Source organism: Microcaecilia unicolor, chromosome 1 (genome assembly GCF_901765095.1).
Source record: "Microcaecilia unicolor chromosome 1, aMicUni1.1, whole genome shotgun sequence".
NCBI lineage: Eukaryota > Metazoa > Chordata > Amphibia > Gymnophiona > Siphonopidae > Microcaecilia > Microcaecilia unicolor.
In genome coordinates this window covers 600,398,058-600,420,658 of record NC_044031.1, presented here as the reverse complement: position 1 = coordinate 600,420,658, position 22,601 = coordinate 600,398,058, and the positions used below count along the sequence as shown (strand labels likewise).

The 22,601-nt window shown below is 45.0% G+C and overlaps 1 protein-coding gene across 1 annotated transcript in view; it reads left to right on the top strand.

The window, feature by feature from the left end:
- Positions 1-22,601, top strand: part of COL22A1 (collagen type XXII alpha 1 chain) — a 743,309-nt gene that overhangs the window by 334,618 nt on the left and 386,090 nt on the right. Inside the window, exons 12-13 of the mRNA XM_030219538.1 lie at positions 8,350-8,403; positions 12,785-12,838. Coding sequence (XP_030075398.1) covers positions 8,350-8,403; positions 12,785-12,838 — 108 coding nt within the window. The remainder of the gene's footprint in view (positions 1-8,349; positions 8,404-12,784; positions 12,839-22,601) is intronic.

The following is a 22,601-nucleotide window of genomic DNA, read 5'->3' as shown; positions in this document are numbered from 1 at the left end:
ATATGCATGAGATCTATTTACATGCACTGCCTCCATTGTATGCAAATAGATCTCATGCATATTCATTGTGGAAATCCTGAAAACCTGACTGAGTTGAGGCCCTTGCGAAGCAACATTAAGCACCCATGCTCAAGGCCTGCTCTGGGTCTCTGACTCCCACCTGATACTCCAAAGTTTGAATCTCACTGCCATTTCTTTCTCCTTTACTTCCACGGCTTCCTGGATCAAGCACTGTTTTGGTAACTCTCTAAAGCTCATTTTGACACTCAGAAAACTTTAGGACAGTGATCCTAAGGCCTGACTGGCAGATGACCACCCCCCCACCCCCACCACCATCATCACCACACACTCTCTCTCTCTCTCTCTCTCTCTCTCTCTCTCTCTCTTTCCTGTGGGTCCTCTTGGTTTCACACAGCACTACAGAGTCAACCTCCACAGTCATTTAGAGAAAAGAGTGATTTTCTAAAATTCTTCAGAAAGCCATGAGATCAGGTTCTCATGCTGTCACTCCCAGTCTTGAACTTTTTATCAAGAGTTTCCCAGGTGACTGAGAGGATGATGTCATAATCTGCTCTATCCTTCACTGTAGTGGTTTACTCAGGATTTCACCACATTGGCATTAGTAAGGTTTCTAGCATGGAAAAATCCACAGTAAAACAACTGTACTGCAAAGTTGTGTGGTCAGGTCCATTAAATTACTCCAAATATTAAACTGCATTACATTGTGGCTCTTTTTTTTTTACTTCAACCTTAGATCTGAACCTTTACGACAGCCCTTCCTCCCCCTAAATCCCAACTCACCCTCACTTCAAGAACAGAAGAGATTTCTAGTTGCTTGTGCCCTGGCACCTCTATATTAGAGAAGCAGGATGCAAAGCAAGGAAGCCAGGGTTCAAATCCTGCTTCTTCTACTGGCACTACTTATAACCCTGGCCAAGTCACTTCACCCTTCAGTACCTCAAATACTACCAGATTGTGAGCCAGTGTGAACAAGGAAATAATTCATATGCCTGATTATTACTTGCCTAGAGCTCAGAGTCAGAAAAGGTGAGCATGTTGGAATGCAGTGATGTCTGGCCCTGTGTGTCACAGCATACTGCAAAGTCAGTCTTCCAACTAAGAGGCACTTCCTTATTTGGTAGGCTGACCCCCTAGTTGTACATTCTGATATAGCACTAAAGGCCATGTGCACTTTTTTTCCAACATGGAGGCAGTGGGGAAGGAACAAGTGACGATCTTTTCCCACCTCGATTTTGGAGTGTCATGGTTTTGAGGAGGGAGGGAGCCAAGAACCTTTTAAGGGGAAGGATAACCACCACTGGTCCACTAGAGAATTGAGGACCCCCTTGGAGGCCCACTCAGTGTGGCTCTTTGTGCAAGCTGGGACTTAAGGACTTCCCAGTAGGGAGAGGCCTCGTCATTGGGCTACTATCCCTCTCCCCTTTTTTTCTTTTACAGAACTGTATTTACCACACAATAAGACATAGATTTGTTCCAAGTTTAGCACACATGTTTACTTGGGTTTTAAGGTGCTTTTATGTTAGGATGGATTTCTTAATGTCTGATGCATTTGCATACAAGTAGATTATGCTTCGGGTATTGACTCATTTTTATAAAGCATGAGTAAGTAAAAAACAATTATGCTAAAAAAACAGTATGAATATTGACATTTTATTTCATCAGGCCCTATAAAGGATACAAATCCCCCTTTACAATGGTTTTGGAGGGGGGATGGAAGTGTTATTTGTATCTTTTGAAGAACAGAAATATTTGATAGTTCCAAAAATAAAATATGGAGCCAGTCATATGTCATGCATGCTTTTGTCATAACATCTCTGAGAAAAAAAACTGGCAAGTGTCTCCTTTGTCACTAGTATATTCTGTTGACATTCTTCTTTCCAAATTTAGTACTGTGATTAAACTAACTAAAAAAAGATTTCTCCCTGTAATTGCTCCTAATTTTGCAGGATGTTTTGACCATCAATAAGTCTGATCTTGATAGATGTTACTCCGCATATGCAAATGGTCTTTTGCGAGTCCTAGTGATGCATACACATGACAAAACGTTTTTGCTATTTGTACAGTACATTCACAAGCTACAGTGCTATCTGCTTAAAAATGGCAGCATTGAATAGGAATGGTCAGCTTGGGCAAGGTGTGACAGATACACCCAAAAAAGTCAATAAGGTTGCTTGATGTTTGTTAAAGATTATATTGTACCAATAAGCTAAACTAGGAGAATTTTTACATAAGAAGATGAGTAACCATACTGAGTCAGACCAATGGTCCATCTAGCCCAGTATCCTGTTTTCCAAACAGTGGCCAAGCCAGGTCACAAGTACCTAGCAGAAACCAATTAACGGCAACATTCCATGCTACCAATCCTGGGCAAGCAGTTGCTTCCCCATGTCTGTCTCAATAGCAGACTATGGACTTTTTCTCCAGAAATTTGTCCAAAGCTTTTTAAAACCCAGATATAGTCCTTCCTGAGAGACACCTCAGAAGATTATACAGTAATGGCACGAGAGACAATGTTGATAGATAAACAGAGCAGGACAAAATGGTCAGTCTTTTCAACAGAGAAAGGTAAATAGTGGGGTGCTCTGGGGCTTCCTGCTGGGACTGGTATTTTTAACACTTATTATTGATCTGCAAAAAGGAGTGGTGATGATGATGAGTAGGGCCATTGAATCTGTAGATGACACAAAGTTAAAAAGATGACTGGACAGTGAGACTGGGGTAACTGATGCCCCGATGATCAGAAGCAAACATGGGCATTAGAGGCCAGTAGAACTGTACTAGCACCCGCGTTTGCTCCCACCTGATGATCAGAGCAGGTGACCACATGTAACAATGCACTCACCAGCTCTGAACATAATTAGCATGCAAATGTATGCTAAACAGGGCATTACCTATTCCTCCCCAGTGCTCAGTGGGCAGCATGCCACACATTGGTGCTGCTCCCGCAGCAAACCTTATGCCAGCTCAGAGCTGGTGTTAGGGTTTGCGGAACATTGGGGAGGAATGGGGATCCCTGTCCAGCATGCATTTGCATGCTTGCAGGCCCTCAAACTTCCCTCCAAAAGCAATCAAGTCCCTGGTGGCCTAGTGCCCTCCCAAGCCCCAACACGCTCCCTGGGACAGCGACATTGAGGGTAGGAGGTCCAGGACATGAGGACCCAGGGTTCTGGAGGTCCAGTGAATCTCCAGACCCCCCTAACCCATCAACACCCAAAAAAGAATCCCTAGTGGCCCAAGTGGGCTGCCACCCCAAGCCCCATCCTCCCTGGTGGTTTGGCAGAGCTCTCCTCTCTCCCCCTGTATCTCTCCAGTGGAGGTGGGAGTAGCACACTCCCTCCTCATCCAGTGCCACCTTCAAAATGGTGGCACCCTGCCCTGCCCAGTGCTTCCCAGAATGGTAGAGAAGGCCCACCCAGCACATCCCAGGATGCACTGGGCAGGGTGCTGCCATTTTGAAGGCGGTTCTAGATGAGGACGAAGTGTGCTACTCCCTCCTCCATCGAAGAGGTACAGGGGGAGGGGAAGGGCTCCACTAGACCACCAAAGAGGATGGAGGTTGGAGCGGCAGTCCACTTGGGCCACCAGGGATTCTTTTTTGGGTGCTGGGGGGTTAGGGGGGCTGGAGATCCACTGGACCTCCAGATCCCGGGCCATCTTGAGGGTTTGGGGGACTGGAGGTCTGCCAGACCTCCAGCCCATGTGTTGCTGTCTGGAGGGGGGGGGGGGGGGGCTTGGGGTGGCAGCTGGCGAAGGTCTGGTGGTTCCACAGACCTCCAACTCCTCATTTGACAGGTCCGGGCTTTTGACAGCCTGGACCTGTCAAATAAGCGTGGAAATATCGCTCAGGCACAATCCTCCTGCACTTTTCCCCTATGATTAGAGATATAATAGTGTGCCTATACTTGCATGATATTAGCTCTGATCATAGCGCTGTTCCAGTGCTATTTTTAGAGTGCTCTTTGGAACAGTGCAAGGCTTCTGATCATCTGGCTGTGAGCGTCTAAATGACAGACAAAATGTAATGATGACAAATGAAAAGTGAGGCGCATGGAGGAAAATAAAAATCCCAACTGTGGTAGCCATTTTAAAAGTGTCTGCATAAATGAAAAATATGCACACATTTTTCCATGTTCCAGCTTCAACCATTTTTCTAAATGAAACTATGTTCCAGAAGGTGTAGGATAAATAGAGAGACTCTCTTAATGCCAAGGAGCAGAACCAAAACATTTGCCCCTGGATTCTATAAATGGCACCCAAAGTTTTGTGCAATCCTGAGATCCATGCGCAAGAAAATTAGTTAACAAGTCATTAATCAATAATTGGATGATATCAATTCTTGACGTTAATTGGCTCTAATTTAGATTTGAGCGCAGATCTGGCTGTGCGTGATTCTTTAAAGATCCATGCCCAAATCCTCTCACATTCAACCCAAAAGGGGACACGGCTACAGGAGGAGCATGGGTGGGTCAGGGGAATTCCAAAGAATTAGGTGCAGTGTTATAGAATTTGGGAGCTGCGTGCGGATTTCTACCAGGTTTCGGTTGGTGTAAGCACTTGTGCTCAAAGTTGGGCACCAGAATACACACTAACCCCCGGATTCTATATAGTGTGAATGAAATTGCGTGTGCAAATCTGGTCAAATTCTGGATTCATGCATGCAATTTAATTATTTAACAAGCCAATCAGCACTGATAATTGTCACTTAACAAGCAATTACTGACACTAATTGATATTAATTAGAATTTATAAGTGCAACTTGCTAGGCATATTCTGTAAAGTAGTGTGCATAAGTTTGAATGCGCACTGCCAAAAAAGGGGTGTGGATGGGGGTGGAATGGGTAGGCTGTGGGCATTCTGAAAATCTACATGCAGAGTTATAGAATACATCTGCTTCGTGCCTAACTTAGGCGCTGGTATTTACACCAAGTTTTACTTGTAAATAGATGCACCTAGAGTTAGGCACAGGCATAACTGCTAGGTATATTCTATAAACCACGCCTAATACACTGACTTTTCAGGCACCATAGATAGAATCTAGTCTGAAGCGCTATTCTATAAAGAATACCCAACACAGGCACGACTAACCCATTATAGAATAGTGCAAAGCTGCTTTGGTGCACCGAAACTGAAGTGTGACAGCTTACACTGGTGTGCCTAAGTGCACCCTACAATGTGCGCATTTGATACTTTTTTAAAAGGTGCACACATTGCTAGGCAGAACGCCCATGACATTCCCATGCTGTGCTCACTGTTATAGCCCATTCGCTGTTACACACCATCCACTGGATTCTATATATGGCGCCTGAAAATCTGCGTGGAAACTGAAGCGTGTTCTATAACAATGCGCATAACTTAATTGGTTAACTAGATAATCAGCACTGTTAGTTGGATGTTAACAAGCAATTATCAGCACTAATTGGCATTGAAATTTACACGCACAACTCGCTAAGTGTATTCTGTAACATGGGGCGCCTAAGTTCTAAGATGCATAGTTGAAAAGGGGGCATGCCATGGGCGGGGTGTGAACGTTTCTAAAATCTATACACATTATTATAAAATACACCCAATCTGCGCCTAATTTAGGCATCAGGATTTACACCAAGTAAATGGGTGCAACCAAATTTGGTCACATGGAGAGCTGTTCGGCGTATTCTATATATTGCATGGAAATTTAAGTCTGTTCTATAAAATTTAGACGTACTTTAGAGAATACGCCTAGGTATAATTTTTTTCCACATAGACTTTTCTGTCACTATATATAGAATCTAGTCCCATGTGACTAGCAAACCAGTTTTATAGAATAGCACCTAGTACATCTGCATGTAAATGCCAATTTGTGAAATCATTCACGCCCATAAGTGTGCCTATTCTATATATTAGTGTATGCAATTGGTTCCTAAATTTAGGTGCTAGTGAGGGAGTAGGTGGTGTAAGGCAGGGTTTCCTTAGGAACATACCCTCACTGAAGTGGAGTCACCTTAAAAATAGGTTTGTTAGCCTGTCTGGCCAGGAGGGCGGGGCTCAAGCAGAGAACAGGAAGTTAAAAGTCCTCTGGCAGAACAGAACAGGGAGGTCCCAAGCAAGGATCCTCCCAGAGTGTTCTGGCTTGGCAGCAGTACCTGAGGGGAGTTCCAGGGAAGAGGAATGGCCCTAGCTCAGATGCTGGCACCCTGTTTTGTAAGAAGCCTCAATAGGAGAAGAAGGGTGAGAGAGGGTGAAATTTGAGTTGACAGAGAGGCAGAAAGAAAAAAATAAAAGAACTAAAGAGGAATGATCAAAATGGCAGAGACAGGGATAGTGAGGGTAAAAAAAGACAAATGGATAGCAGCCACTTGAAGGAGAATTAGCAGATGACAGACAGGAAAGCAGAAAAGAAAAACTGAAACCAATATAATGGAAAAATACAATGTCCAGACCACAAAGGTAAAAAAAAGCATTTTATTTTGAATGTTTTAAATGAAATATTATAGCTTTGGGAAATATGCATAGCAAATGTCTTTGTATTGTGGTCAGTAGAAAAGGAAATGCATTTCTGTTTTTATTTCTCCAGTGTTGCAGTACATGCTAAGTTTAACTTTTTGAGGTTTCCAGTTCAATTTTTGTCTAAATATTTTTATTTCTAATCCCTTGTTCTGTATTTGGTGAGGGTCTGTTGGTGTGATAGTAATTGCAGGTGGGGAAATTGGAGGGAAGGCAGGGAGGAGACAGGATCAGGGAGGGGCACCCTCCTTTTTCCCCACCTGAGCCCTAGCATGTCTAACACTGATTCTTACCATTGCTGTATAACTGGTAGGGATCCCAAACCTCCCCAGCTGAGGACTTCCTCCAAAGATAGCCCATTTTATCAAGCTCTGCAGTCAGTGACAGCATCCTTGAGCCACTGACAACTAAGCATGCATGGGGTGCTGGCATTAGTGGCTTAGGGACATTGCTGCTGCCTGTCGAGCTTGGTAAAAGGGAGCTCAGGCCACCTTCAGAGAAAGTCTTCAGCTGACAGAGCTTGGGGATCTTCATTAGCTAATCTATTTATATTTTGAGGAGGGGGTAAGGTGGGCAGAGAAAATGTTGTGCCCACCAAATTTGGACTCAGGCCCATCCAAAATTGACTGTCTGGCTACACCACTGGGCAAGAAGAAGGAAGGAAGGAAGGAAGGAAGGAAGGAAGGAAGGAAGGAAGGAAGGAAGGAAAGGACCCGTGGCTGGCAGAGCAGAAGAATTAATGCAATAGCACAATAATCTGGCACAAGAGCAGGAGACCAATCCAGCCTTCTGCCTGCCACTGGAAGCTTCCCATCTCAATCACTCCTAAGGGCAATTAGAAAAGGGGAGGGGTTGGAAGGGAGGAAAAGATGCTGGCATCACGCAGCCTTTCCATTGCTGGCACCAGTGGCGTTCCTAGGGGGGCTGACACCCGGGGCGGATCACCGATGCGCCCCGCCCCTCGGGTGCAGCGCCCCCCCCCCCCCCCCCGGAACAGCACGACTCCCCCCCTGGTGAAAGAACCCCTGATCCCCCGGCAAAAGAACCCCCCCTGGGTGCACGCCGCTGGGGGGGGGGGGGGGGGTGCCGCGCGTCTGCTGGCTCTTTGTTTTCATGCTCCCTCTGCCCCGGAACAGGAAGTAACCTGTTCCGGGGCAAAGGGAGCATGAAAACGAAGAGCCAACAGGTGCGCGGCACCTCCCCCAACGACATGCACCCGGGGTAGACCGCCCCCCCCGCCCCGCCCCCTTGGTACGCCACCTGCTGGCACCAGCCCTCCCTCCCTCTGGAAGCTAGGCCCAGGGAAACCCCCCCCCCCCCCCGGTGGGCCTGGAATTACCATCTAACTGCCCAATGCACCATAACAAAAGGACCTCTTTAATTACGTAAAGAATTGTTCACATTTTTAAAAAGGTTGAGTGTTCTACTTTGATGACTGCTGCTGAGTTGTTGTTTTCCTCATTAAAAAAAACCAATGGTGGTTACTAAGATGTTATGGTTGTTTTTTGTCCACCTGAATGATAAAAATGAATGCCTACTATTTTGTAGGAAGCATAAAAGTAGAAGAAAATGGAGGAGTAGCCTAGTGGTTAGTGTCAGTGGACTTTGATCCTAGGGAGCTGGGTTCAATTCCCTCTGTAGTTCCCTGTGACTCTGGGCAAGTCACCCAACCCTCCATTGCCCCAGGTACAAAATAAGTGCCTGTATATAATACATAAAGCCCTTTGAATGTAACCACAGAAAGGCAGTATATCAGGTCCTTTTGCCCTAAGGGCAAGTATCAGACCGCATATCAGTACTTCAGTTGCTCCATGTTTATAACTTCTGATTTTTATAATTTTATTTTAGGGAGAGAAAGGCCAGCCAGGAACAGCAGCAGCAAAAGGCGATAAAGGAGAGAAGGTAGGTTGTGTTTCCATTGTTCTACTTTGGAAGACTCCAATTATTAGACTAGGGATGACCAACTCCAGTTCTCAAAAACTACAAACAGCTCTGATTTTTCAAAATAGCTGTATTTTATTGGCATGGACTGGAATTACCCACTACCCCCTTCTGTTAGACCAAGGATTCACAACCCAGTCCTCGGGACACACCCAGCCAGTTTGGTTTTCAAGATACCCCGCAATAAATATGCATGAGATAAAATTGCATGCATTGCCTCCATTATATACAAATCTATCTCATACATATTCATCGTGGTTATCCTGAAAACCTGACTGGCTGGGTGTGCCCTGAGGACTGGCTTGAGAACCCCTGAGATAGTTACTTGAATGTAGAGCAGAAGGCCTGGCCTCTGAAAATTTCAAAGCTTGGGTAATATTGTTATAGTCATAGTTCCTTGGTTTTTGAATTCCATGGCACCTCAGTTGCTGAGCAGTTTTATGCCTGATGAGTACTTGAGAGAGAACCTCCAAAAAACAAGCACTGCAGCAGTGCTGGATTTCAAATTCTGGTGGAGCAGGTTGACATGTCATGGCAATACCCCTTTAAAGAAAAGGGGAGCAGGCTCCTTTTTAGCATGGGTATTTGGTGCCTTCAGCATTTGAAGTCCTAAATAGTAACCTGTTTTGCCTTTGCCTAAATACTGGCCCATTTGTAAGAAGGGATTATGATAGCTGTAGAGGTGGCACTCTGCCCTCTGAGTAAATACTTAGCTGGTGCCCTAGCAAGATATTGCGAAAGACTCTGCATCTAGAATGGTGCCCTGCACCTGCCCTCAGTCAGTGTCTCAGGATAAAGTGCACAGTGGCGGCCACCTAAGGCAAGGAGGGCCTCAGGTGGCATGCTCCAGGAGTGGCACTCTTCCCTTCCCTCCTCAACCCTTTACCTTATTTGGTTTTTTTTTTTCCAAAGGGCGGCAGTGCAGTGTCAGCGGAGGTGATTCCTATAGGCTGCCTGACACCGGCACCGGCCTCTTCTCCCACTGCGGCCTGCCTCTTGACGTAACTTCCTGTTTCTTCAGAGGCAGGATGCAGTAGCGAAGAGGCTGGTGCTGATGGCACCACGGCAGGGTAACCTATGGGAATTGCTGCCACCTTTTGAAAAAAAAGAGGTAAACACGGGCAAGAGGGTTAAGGAGGGAAGGGGGGAAATGCTAGACTGGGGGCAGGGGCGGCATCTCATCCCTGCCTCGGGCGGCAGATTGCCTTCGGTCGCCCTTGAGAGTGCACATTTAAGAAATCTCTGGAAAGCACAATTAAACTTGGGGATTTCTCACAATGGCATCTTTCAACCAGTCTACTTTTCCTAAATCCCTTCTGTAGGAAGAATTTCATTAGTTATGAAAACCACAATACCCAATGTAAATTTAAATGAATCTCTTTCACTGAAAGATACCTTCAAGGAGGAGGAAAAGACTTCAGTAGCTCAGAGACTTACAGATCTGAGTCCAACCATCACCAGTCATAAAAACCTTCTTTTCTCCCTTTGCTGTTTTAATGATGTATTCAGCTGTCAATATTGATAAAATTGAGAGAGCAACTTGTAATCTGAATTGCCTAATTTTGGATATCTGTTACACTGAGAAAGTAATGGGACTATAAAAAGAATAAAATACAGTAATAGAATAAAAAAATAGACAATACGAGAAAGGGAGGTTTTTATGATGGATGGATTCAGATCTGCTGAAGTCTTTTCCTCTTCCTCAAAAATATCTCTCAGTGAAAGAGATTAAGTTAAACTTACATTGGGCATTGTGGTAATCAATGATAAGTAAGTTTAAGTGACCATTTCTGATCGATTAGTTAGGAAAAGCCTTTATTAATCATTCTATAATAAGTTGCTTGAAGTAAGGTGGTAGCTGCATGCGGTAAGTTATACAGAACTGAGCATTTACATGCTTGTCTGTAACAGTTACACACCTACGTGCTAGCCACATGCTTGGTGGTATTCTATAACATATGCGCAAAAATTACCTTAGCGCATAAATTCAAGGAGGCATTCACACAGAGAAGAGAATGGGCAGGGCAAGGGCATGTCCAACGTTTACATGTGTAATTTAGAGATTATTGTAAGTTACACACTAACCCCCAGATTCTATACAGAGCAACTGAAATTGCACACACAAATCTGGTCATATTCTGGATTTTGTGCATGCAATTTAATTCCCTTAACAAACCAATCAGCGCCGATAATTGCCAATTAACAAGCAATAATTGACATTAATTAGAATTTAGGCGCACAACTCACTAAGCGTATTCTGTAAAGTGATACACATAAATTCTAATGCGCGCTGCCAAAAAAGGAATGGGCGTGTCATGGGCATTCCAAACAATTACCTGCACGGTTATAGAATATAACTTCTCTGCACCTAACTTAGGCACCAGTATTTACATCCACTTGGCATAAATGGATGCGCTAGAGTTAGGCACAGTCATGGCCGCTAGGTGTATTCTATAAACTATACCTAGATTTAGGCACAGTTTATAGAATACATCTAGGCAGAAATTTTTTTATCACCATATAAGTACATAAGTAATGCCACACTGGGAAAAGACCATGGGTCCATCGAGCCCAACATCCTGTCCACGACAGCGGCCAGTCCAGGCCAAGGGCACCTGGCAAGCTTCCCAAATGTACAAATATTTTATACATGTTATTCCTGGAATTGTGGATTTTTCCCAAGTCCATTTAGTAGTGGTTTATGGACTTGTCCTTTAGGAAACCGTCTAACTCCTTTTTAAACTCTGTCAAGCTAACCGCCTTCACCACGTTCTCCAGCAACGAATTCCAGAGTTTAATTATGCGTTGGGTAAAGAAAAACTTTCTCCAATTTGTTTTAAATTTACTACACTGTAGTTTCATCGTATGCCCCCTAGTCCTAGTATTTTTGGAAAGCTTGAACAGAAGATTCACATCCACCTGTTCCACTCCACTCATTATTTTATATGCCTCTATCATGTCTCCCCTCAGCCGTCTCTTCTCCAAGCTGAAAAGCCCTAGCCTCCTTAGTCTTTCTTCATAGGGAAGTCGCCCCATCCCCGTTATCATTTTAGTCACCCTTCGCTGCACCTTTTTCAATTCTGCTATATATAGAATCTAGCCCTAAAGTACCGCATTAAAGCGCACGCATTTATGCCTGCTATCCACATGGCATAAGTAGGTGTGCCTGATGTGAGGCGCATAGATGCCAATCTATGCTAGTATTCTGTAATGGAATCTGGGTGCCCAGATACTGTTATAGAATTAGCTCTCAGCGCTCTGCATCTAGGCACCTAACTTGAAGCCCCCAGTTACAGAACTGCTCCTTTTAAGCATTTCCTCACTCCAGCTCTATCACATACTTTGAACTGAAGCTGATTAAGTACTCTCCCACTTCTCCTTTATGTTAGGTCGGGTACTTTGAGCCTCATGGGATAATAGGATTACCACCCGACAGGGTCTTTCCCAGATTCTTCAGTACTATTTGGTGACCCTTGCTACAGCTAGACCTTGGCTGAATAGTCCACTCACTAGACCCTTCATCACGAATCCTACTATAGCAATGGACCTGTTCATTTCATGAATTCAAGGGATATCTTCCAACCCTGAATGAATACACACCACATCTTCTCCCCCAGTGGACTTCAGCCACCACCAATCATTGGTTTCCCATATACCTCTGACATTTCCTTAGGTAAAAAGCAGGCAAAATACCACAACTTCTCCACTTTTTGTCCAGGGTAACTCTACACCCTAATTCCTTATTTGTCTTGTTTTTCTGTCTTTAATAAATTGTAAGCGCTCTTGAGCTGGGACTCTCTCGTATGTGGTTGTGAGCAGCACTGCACACATCGTGTAGCGCTAGAGAAATGATTATTATTATAGGTCTAGGCTAGAATCCAGGACTCAGCTCCTCGGGAGCCCTTGGAAACTTACCGGAAAGGAATCGGACTGAGAAATCTTCTATTCTTGCCTGAACCTAAACCAGTTTGCGACTTCAAGACCCAGCCATCACAAGACTCAGACTTGTGGGCAGCTTATCTCTGGGTGACAGAAATGAGGAAAAATTAAGAGTTCCTGTCAGACTTCTCACTTTGTAACCTTGATGACATCACTAGTGCCTCCTCTGACACAATCCTGGTGAAAAAGTCAGCTAACCAATCATTCCCTAATATTACTTAATGCAGCTACCAGGGCTAGTGGCACTGTGCTTCTCAAAGCTAAACAGTAAATTCCTCAGATATTTTGGAAATCTCTGGGGGCATTCTAGTGACCTGGATCATATTACTTCAATAAAAGTTAAGATATAAAACCTAATATAGTGAATAAATTTAAAACCTTTTTATGCTACTTTTATTTTCAGGGATCTTTCGGCCCACCGGGCCCTATGGGAAGAGAAGGCGCAAAAGGCGAAGTGGTATGTTTATTTTTATTTCAAGAATCTTTCTGTTTCTGTAATTTCCCACATTTTTATGAGCTGTGATACAGTGCACTGGGGTTCAAAAGGCCCTCATTGAATTCTCCTATTTAATGGAGCTGGCAGGGAACAGGTATGCTATGGAGCTGATATGCTGGAAGCCAGAGACAGAGGGAAAATAGCTGCAGTTATAGTTCAATGAGCTCTACCCACACAAGTATTGCATTGAGAGGGCCAATCTCAGAGAAATCCTGCCTTCTAGCCCTTAGTCAGTTAGGAAAATCCAAAGCCACAAAAGGTAATTATAAAATGAGGGAAAACTGGAGAATAGGTGGCAGAGTAGTAAACTCAGAAAGCACCATCATAGTAGTCAAAACCCAGATACGTCGCTAGACATTCCAACTAATTAGTAATGGTTATCAGGGCCTGCTATTCATAAGATTTGTCCTGGTAACTGAAAGACTAACGCTAGAGTCTTGGCCACCATTTTAAAGCTGCAGTCATTAGGGGCAGGAGCGAGTGGGGTTCACTCCTGTCCCCAAAGACCCACTCAACTACCAGGGAGGTAAAGGTAGGCCAAGGTCCAGGAGGTGGGGGGGGGGGGGGTTGGTATTTGGGAGGGGATTGCTGTCAGGAGGGAGGGGTTCTGGGAGGAAGACTGATCACTTTAAGCAGGATCTGGCAGATATTCAGCTGAATATCCCAGCTGAATATCGTCCAGGACCCGCATAAATCCAGGCAGCAAACTCTTGGCTAGTTGGCCCCAGCTGTTCAGTGCCGGTGCCCACACATGGCCCAGCACTGAATATCTGGTGCTAATTTAGCGTTTTGTTTTGGGTTTTTTTTTAAATCTGACTGCCACCAGTTAAATACTGGCCTGTCTGTGTTTAGCCAGCATTTTGTCACACATCCTATATAATAATTTGCACCTCCAACGTTCCTTTGCTGTCTGGCTGCCTGGGTTCGTAACATCTCATGACATCAGCCAGCCTCCAGCGTTCCATTCCCTCTCACTGCTCCGCCCTTGCCACAAAACGTAATGACGTCAGAGGGCGGAACAGTGAGAGGGAAGGGAACGCTGGAGGCGAGCTGACGTCAGGATGTTACCAACGGAAGGGAAGCCAGCCAGACCAGCCAGAAAATGATGAGGTACAAAGGAAGAGAGAATCAAGGCACATTGAGGGGAGGGCAGAGCAGAACAGAATCGATGGACATGGATGGGATGGGATGGGAGGAGAGAACAGGAGAGAAGAGAATCGCGGGACACGGATGGGAGGGCAGGGAAGAGGAGAATCGCTGGACATGGAGGGGAGGGGAGGGCAGGGGAGAGACAAAAAATCGCTTACAAGAGAGCCTTTCTAGGGCCTGTTTCATTGTTGAGGAAATGGGCTGGGTTCCACTAGTATTCTATGTTTTGCTGGAATTAGCAACTGAGACTCCATCTCCCACAAAATTCCTGAGCCATCTCCGAAAGAAGGAAACATTTGCGAGTAAGCCAGCCCAACAACTCTGACCCCATTGGGATTTACAACAAAATAATCACACAAGGAGATTGTTTGTTTGTATGTATGCAAGATGGTTGATTCCAGGTACTCCCATTAGTGGAGTCATAAGTGGTATGGTCTGGGTATCTGCCAGTGAATGGTTGCTATGTAACAGTAGGGCATGGGACAATGAGAGTTGCTGCTGAGCAGGGCAAGTTTGTTGTGCCCCTTTCACATGGCAGGTTTTTCTGGTTCGGTCAAAGGACTGAAACAAAACTTTAGTTGAAATGGAAGAGACCATCTTCTTCCATCCTGGGCTTCAGACATTTCTTAAGTGTTGACAATGAAAAGAGCATTAAGAGTTAAAGGAGTAGCTGGGAGTGATAAAGAGAGCTTCTGCATTTCAATCATGTAAGTATTAATGACTCTGGGGGCTCAGATTAGAAGTGGGGGAAACATTTTTTTTTATTTTATACACGTCTTTATTAAATGAAATGAGAGACATTACAAAGTACCTCCAAAAAACCCACATTTTGCAAAGCCTCCAACATTGGCTAACAACGTTTCATTATAAAACAATGCACTATTAGGACTCTCAAGTACAAATAAGTAACTAACATAGTACTTCTAAATTTTTATAACAAGGTATTTTCTTCGCATGACCCGTCCCATACAAAAAGGAAAAACAAAACCACCCCCACAACACACCCCACTGAAGAACAGCTCTCTCACATTTTTCAAGCAGGAGAAGTGGATCCTGTAGTCTATATATATATATATATTTTTTTTTTTTTGGAAGCACATGGGGTATGGGGTGCTGGGTGACCTTCTGTGTGAGCACCTAGATATGGCCTAGATTAGTGGTGGGCTGCAGCGGGCTCTCACCAGCTCACAAGAGCTGTTTGTTAAGTTTTTAAGAATTCTGGGAGCCAGTTGTTAAACTAGGCCCCCTGTGGCTACTTTAACAGCCAGCTTTCAAAATGTGGGCTCAGGCCCCCTCCTGAACCCCCTTTTACTTTGCTGGTAGGGATGCCAAGCCCCGCTAGCCAAATAAATAGACTGCCACTGTTCCCCACTGCTTATTTCTGGCTCTGAGCAGCAGACGTCTTGCGTATGCTGTGACCGTGTGCGAGAAATCTCTGCATGCTGCTCAGAGCCAGAAATAAGCAGTGGGGAACAGTGGCAGTGTAATTACTAGTGGGGCTCGGCATCCCTTTCAGTAAAGGTATGCGTAATGTACCTGCAGAGGAGGGGGGAGAGAGGTCGTGCATTGCCCCTCAAGTCCACCCCTGCCCCCCCCCCCCCCCCCCACACACACAAATTGCAGGGCTGGCTACACCCAGAGGGAAAGCCCACTGTTAAAAATGTACTAGCACACCACTAGCCTAGATGCTATGATTTAGGGACTCATGCAGGATATGTTTTTAATTCAAAAGCCTAGCACCTCTTAAATATAGATTCTTAGACCTTTTGAAAATTGGCATGTATGTGCATTTGAGCTGTCAAAAACTCCAAAGGTCTTGTGAGGAGAGACAGAATCTTCAGGGCTGTCAAACAACAGACTAACTGCTGCATTATTTAATGCAAGAGCTTCTCCATGGAGCTGCTGCCTGAAAGCCAAGCCACTCTTATGGTGAGGATCATGACAGTCTGGCAGAGTCTAAATCATGATGGATGATAAATAACAAATCTAGTGTGATGCGATTGCTTTGAAAGCTTTGTGTATAGTCAAACAATGTCCCATTGTTTTAAATACCCATATTTGAAACAGTTACCAGTAGAGCTATCTTTGAAAGAAGTGGTTATACAACAGAAGTACAGCAGACTAAGAAGGCTTTTTGCAGAGGAGTGTGGTAGCCGTGTTAGTCCACTCTTAAGGTTATCAATAGAAATCAAACAAAATAAAACATGGAAAAGAAAATAAGATGATACCTTTTTTATTGGACATAACTTAATACATTTCTTGATTAGCTTTCGAAGGTTGCCCTTCTTCCTCAGATCGGAAATAAGCAAATGTGCTAGCTGACAGTGTATATAAGTGAAAACATTCAAGCATTACTATGACAGTCTGACAGGGTGTCCCTTTTGCAAAAGCAAATACTCGCAGAAGAATTGAGGTAATGCAGAGAAGGTGTGACTGTGTCCTGATTCTGCTTCATAGTATAACCTTTTTCTTCAATCTTGTACACTGATGAGATCCAGAGAAACTCAGCACAGCCCTGATGGCTCTTTTGATGAGAGGAAACTAGTGTTTCAGAATCAAAATACAGGATCAACCCCTCAAATGTGAACCAGAAATAAAGCAAAATATAAATCTACTAATACCATCAGATGGTTGTTCCAATCCGATTAAAATTATTAAAGTAAGGACACAATACAACATACTTCTAGCATTTCCTCACTCTGACTCTTATCATGCTGAAGATTCTTTGAATTCACAGGGACATCTAATGAAGTACTTTCCTGTGAGGAAGTCCCTAGGCAAACCCTAGTTCCTCTTAAGGTACATCCTCCCCAGGCCACTTTAACAGACCTAAACCTTGGAAGCCTAGGGGGACAGCATGGCCCAGATCAGGAAGAGTAAATAATCTGAGCATGGGAAAGCCAGGGAGGTCCTGTGGGGAGGGAAAACTCCTATGCCCTGCCCATAGTGGTTGAAGCCAAGCTAGCCTCTGCTTCCTGTTAGCCATAGCTGAGAGAAGCCTGCAAGCCTGGCTAGCCTAAGCTGGGGCTTTGCTGATAAGGAGTTTGAGCACTACAGCCTGCAAAGTAGAACAGGCTTTATTATACAAGGCTCAGAGACTGCTAGAACCCTTTTTTTTTTTTTTTTTTTGCATCTTTCAGGCCTATTAGAGATGAGACCTTTGTGGTGGTTACACTGAAGGATTAGTTATGTTAAATTGACATGTCTGGCTGAGAGAGAAGACAGGCCTATGTTATACAGTGAACCCAACTGCATGAATAAAAGCATAATGCATACTTTTGCTTCTGGTTTAAACTGTCTGCTGCCTGTATATGTGAAGGGCCTGTGCCCACTGCCACACCCACACTACCACATCTCCCAGATCTCCTCTCTCTTGGCTTAGGCCAGTGGTACCCAAACTTTTTCAGCTCGCGGCACCCTTGGTGTCTGAGCAATTTTTCGTGCCCCCCACCTCGGCCATGCCGGTCTTAACCCCCCCCCCCCCACCCTGCCCCACATCATGTCCAATATTTCTCCCTCTCTCCCCCATGTACCATCTACTCCCCCCAACCCATGCCCCCTTTCTAATCCATTATAATCCATTTTTTACCTTGTTCCTGAAGAAGAGCCCGGACCTGAGCACAGGAGGGAGGCAACATAATGTCCTGCAGCCCCGTCCTCCCTCCCTGACAGCTGAGTAGTGAGCAGGCAAAGTCCTAGGGCAGGCACAGGCCTCCAAACTTCCAGGCTGCTGGCATAGGCAGCAATGTGTAAGCGCTGCCTTCAGTCTGCCCTGAAAGCCTTCTTTGTAGATCCACTTCCTGTTCCCACGTAGGCGGGATGCTGTACAAAGAAGGCTTCGGAGGCAGGCCAAAGACATCTTACATCACTGCTGCCAGCCAGCAGCAATCGAGCGGGTGGGTGGTGGAGAGAGGAAAGTGAACGATACTGCACCAATCATTGTTCTAGCACTTGGCATGTGAACTCCCAAATGCCCGCGGCACCCCTGTGAGTTTGCCATGGCGCACTGGGGTACCGTGGCACACAGTTTGGGAAACGCTGGCTTAGGCTCTTTGAGCCTCTTGGGGCAATAGGATTATCATGAAAATTTAAAAAAAAAGTATAGCTAATAAATAACAAGGTTCCTAAAGTAATTTTTATGAACCTTGTTATTTTTAGTTTAGGTTTGGGATAGCTTATTCACTTTTATTTGGTTTGATTTTTGTTTTCGCAGTAGGATTATTATCCCATAAAGTCTCTCCCAGATTCTTCAGTACTGTCAAATGATTCTTGCTACAAGAAGACCTTAGCTGAGCAGTACAATGCAAACAAGATGCAAAGAGTTTGTCTAGAATTATTATATTTCAAACCTTCAGCTTCCTTTGCCTACAAGATTTCCTTCAGAATACCTATGGGATCTCCTATTGCTTCTATAGATTCTCTCTTTCTATCCTGCAGTCTTGGCAGCCCATTAAGTTGGCTCTCCTCTCCTCAGATTAGAATGGTAGCACTCCCATAAATGTTATTGCAGTACGTCTTGGTAGATTTAGGTGTCAAATCTAAGGAACTGGACTAGTATACCCCTTCTCTCCATGAAGAAGGAACACTAAGCTTCTCTTCTAGTTCCAGTTTCCTTCTAAAGAGCAGACTAGTCTACAGTTCTGTTCTCTATTTGTTTTTCAAAAGACTCCATGCAGGGACGGAAAGACATTTGCTATGCACATTTCCCAAAGCTAACGTATTCCAATTAATAAATTTAAAAAATATATTTTCTATCTTTGTAGTCTGGACATTTTATTCTTCCTAGTTTCTCTTTTCTGGTTTCCTGTTTATCTTCTGCTAATTCTCTTTCCAGTGTCTGTTGTCCATTTATATTTTCTCCTCTCTCCTGTCTTGTTCCCTTCCCTCACTACACCTGCCTCTGACATACTGATCTTTCCTTTTTAGCTCTTTCCTTGTAATAACAAAAGAATAGCCATATTGGGTAAGACCAATGGTCCATATAGATCAGTATCCTGTTTCCAACTGTGGCCATGCCAGGTCACAACTACCTAGCAGAAACCAAAATAGTGGCAACATTCCATGCTAACAATCCCAGGGCAAGCAGTAGCTCCCTCTGTGTCCACTCACATTTCATCCTCTCTCACTCTTCTTCATTTTAATTTTCACTTACCTATCAACTTTCCATCTCCTCCTCTCTCTTTCCATTTCCCATCTCGGTCCTTCCTCAGGCTTCTGTTCCACTTTTCATCTACTCCCCATTACCAATTTCTACCATCTGTATTCACTATCCTCCTGTCATTCATTTCCTTGCCCCCCCCCCCCACACCCTTAGGAACACCCACATGGTTCTACCAGTCCCAGTGTCTCCCTCCTTTTCCTTCCCTTCACCCTTCCGCCATGAGTGGTATATCAAAACTTATTAATCTTGAACTTAAACTTGTAGTCCAGCACCTGCTCCCTCTTTCTCTCCTTCTCACCCTCCTTCCAACCCTAACTTGACATCTCCCTGTCCCTTCCACTCCACACCCAGCATCTTCCTGTCCCTTCTCTCTTCCCTCCTACTCCTTATCCCCATGGTCTAGCATTTCTCCATCTCTTTCTTTCCCTCCCAGTATCCAGCATCTCTCCTTCACTCCTTTCTGCCCCTGGATCCAACTTCTTTCTCCTCCTCCTCTCCCTTCCACTCATACAGGTCATCCCCTCTAGGCCACCCCTATGTCCATCAACTTCTGTCTTCTCTACTCCTTCTCTGCCATTGCTTAGCCTCATCATCTCTCTATCCTTCTCTTCTTGTACCCCAGGTCCAACATTTCTCCCTCCCTCCCATTATCCACAAGTTCTTTCTCTCTCTCTCACCCTTCCTTTCACCCCCAGATCCAGATTTACTCCCCCATCTCCCTTCATCACTCATTCCATCCCTCCCATTTTCCACCAGTTCTCTCTCTTCCTCTACCTATTCCCCAATTGGCATCACCCTCCCTCTCCCCCGGCCTACCTTAACACACTTTTCCATTATTGTTAGCATAGGCGGTCGGTGGCCCAACTGTTTGGGGAGGCTAAAGGGGGTGGAGTTAGGGATGGGGCCAGGGGTGGAGCTTAAATCCATAATTGTCTGATAACACACAGAAAAAAAATAAATAAAAATAAAAGTCATAATACTTTTATTAAATTTAGATATTAAATATGTATCATATGTCAAAGAATAAAGTGATTGCTCAAAGCATAAACTAACCATAATCGCTCAACTGCAAAACACTATGCACATCTTTGTGGAAAAACACACTCAGAACTTTACTGTACCAAAAATATTACACTGGGCAGAACCTAATACACCATTAGGGGCTTATAGCCCATTTAGTTATGTTTAAACAAAAGAGATCTGCATTAAAAAAAATATTTATTTTTATTTTGACCTATAAAACCACTTGTCCCTGAAACATGCCTAAAAACAGAATAATCCAGTTGTGTATCTAAAATGCTAATTCCTACAAATGAGATGACATTAAAATGTGATTCCAAGTGCCCCAGCTTTAGCCTTGTTACGATCAACAATCAAGAACCACCTGGATGCAGCAGCTCAAAAGTTTGTTTGTTTTGTTTGGGCTGAAGGCAGTGAGGATGTCATGCTGGGGAAACACATTAACCAAATTGGCTTCCTTGTTTACTTACTGGGCTACAAAGGCCTCACTTCCACTCGTTTTGGGAGTCTTGCATCTTTCTCCCTGTTTCTTCTGCTGCCTGCTGTCTCGCACTGAAGAGTTCTGCCTCGGCACCGGCAATTCAGAGACTCAGAGTCAGCCTTCTGCCAGCGTTGGGGCTTCTCCTCAGGGGCGTCCAGGACTCTAACGTAACTTCCTCTTTTCTGCAGAGCTGGGAGGGAGTGAGACATGCCTGAAGCGAAAGCCCCGATGCTGGCAGAAGGCTGACTCTGAATTGCCGGTGCCGAGGCAGAACTCTTCAGTGCAGTAAAAATGACGATGGAGACGGTGGGCAGCAGAAGAAACACAAGATGGTCAGGGTTGGGCTGGGGAGGCTTAGCCTCCCCAAGCCTCTTATACGGGGCGCCTATGATTGTTAGCGATTCCAACACACAGCTTGCTATTGACCCCAATGCCTTCCCTCTGCCATGACTTGGAAGGCTTCCAAGTGAGTGGGAATTGCTACCGCTGCCAGTGACTCTATAGCAAGGCCTTTTAATAGACGTAGGGGGAGGAGAGAAGATATGCCAGACTGCAGGACGGGCAGGTGAAGAGAAAGCAATTCCAAGGTGCACTGCCGCTGGGTAGGCCTGAGCCCAAATTGGGTGAGCCCAGGCCCACCCAAGGCTATGCCTTTGCTGGAATGCCATGCAAGCATTCTTCATGGCGGCCCTGCCTCCCTCTGATGTACACTTGGAGGCAGGACCAGATGAGCCATGCAGAGTGCCTATGCAGCAGGTTCTGCTACTGTTTTTTTCTTTCTGGGGATGACTTAGATGGGATGCTGACAGGTACCAGGAGCAGAGGAAAGATGCTGGATCATGTGGAGGAGAGGCACTTGGCCCCCCACATTTCTGGGCCCTCGAGCACTGCCTGGGTGCCCAAATGGTCAGTCTGATGCTGACTCCATGTCTCATCTGAAGAAATACATATACCAATAACCAGTGCCGTAGCGAGGGCACTGCGGCACCCCCCCCCCCCCCCGGAGCGCAACCCCCCCCCCCCCCGGACCACATTCTTACCTGTGGGAGGGCCGATCCGCCCCGAGTGCACATCACTCGGAGCTGCGTCGGACCCGCTGGTTCCCTGCTCTCTCTGCCCCGGAACAGGAAGTAACCTGTTCCGGGGCAGAAAGAGCAGGGAACCAGCGGGGTTGGCACCCCCCGAGCGCGTGCACCCGGGGCGGACCGCCCCTCACGCCCCCCTTCCTACGCCACTGCCAATAACAATCCCCTTTGATTAGGTATTTGGATTTTAGATTTTATTTATTTATTTATTTAGATTTTGCTCACACCTTTTTCAGTATTAGCTCAAGGTGAGTTACATTCAGGTACACTGGATATTTCTCTGTCCCAGGAGGGCTCACAATCTAAGTTTGTACCTGAGGCAATGGAGGGTTAAGTGATTTGCCCAAGATCACAAGGAGCAGCAGTGGGATTTGAGCCGGCCACCTCTAGATTGTAAGACCGGTGCTCTAACCACTAGTACGTCTATTCCAAATTTGAGTTCAAGACAAGTTACAATTAGTTTCTTTCCCTACTCAAGTGGGCTTCCAACCTAATTTGTACCTGAGGCAATGGAGAATGGAGTGACCCTATATAAAGTCATAAGAATCATCAATGTTAAAAGCAGGATTTGAATCCTGCTTCACTGGGTCATAGCCTGATGCCTTAACTATTAAACTATTCCTCAAATACACAATCACTCTCTTTCATCCACTGAGACTAAATTGTATTCTCAAAATATACTACCTCTCAACAAGGAGCCTAGGGAACCTTACAAGAAAGTAATAGAGCGAAAGCATATTTATGAAGGTTTGAATCCTCTTACAAGCCCTCAGCTTATAACCCTGGCTGGTGCTGTTGTGCATTCTGTTCCCTTTGAACTTCTCCCTT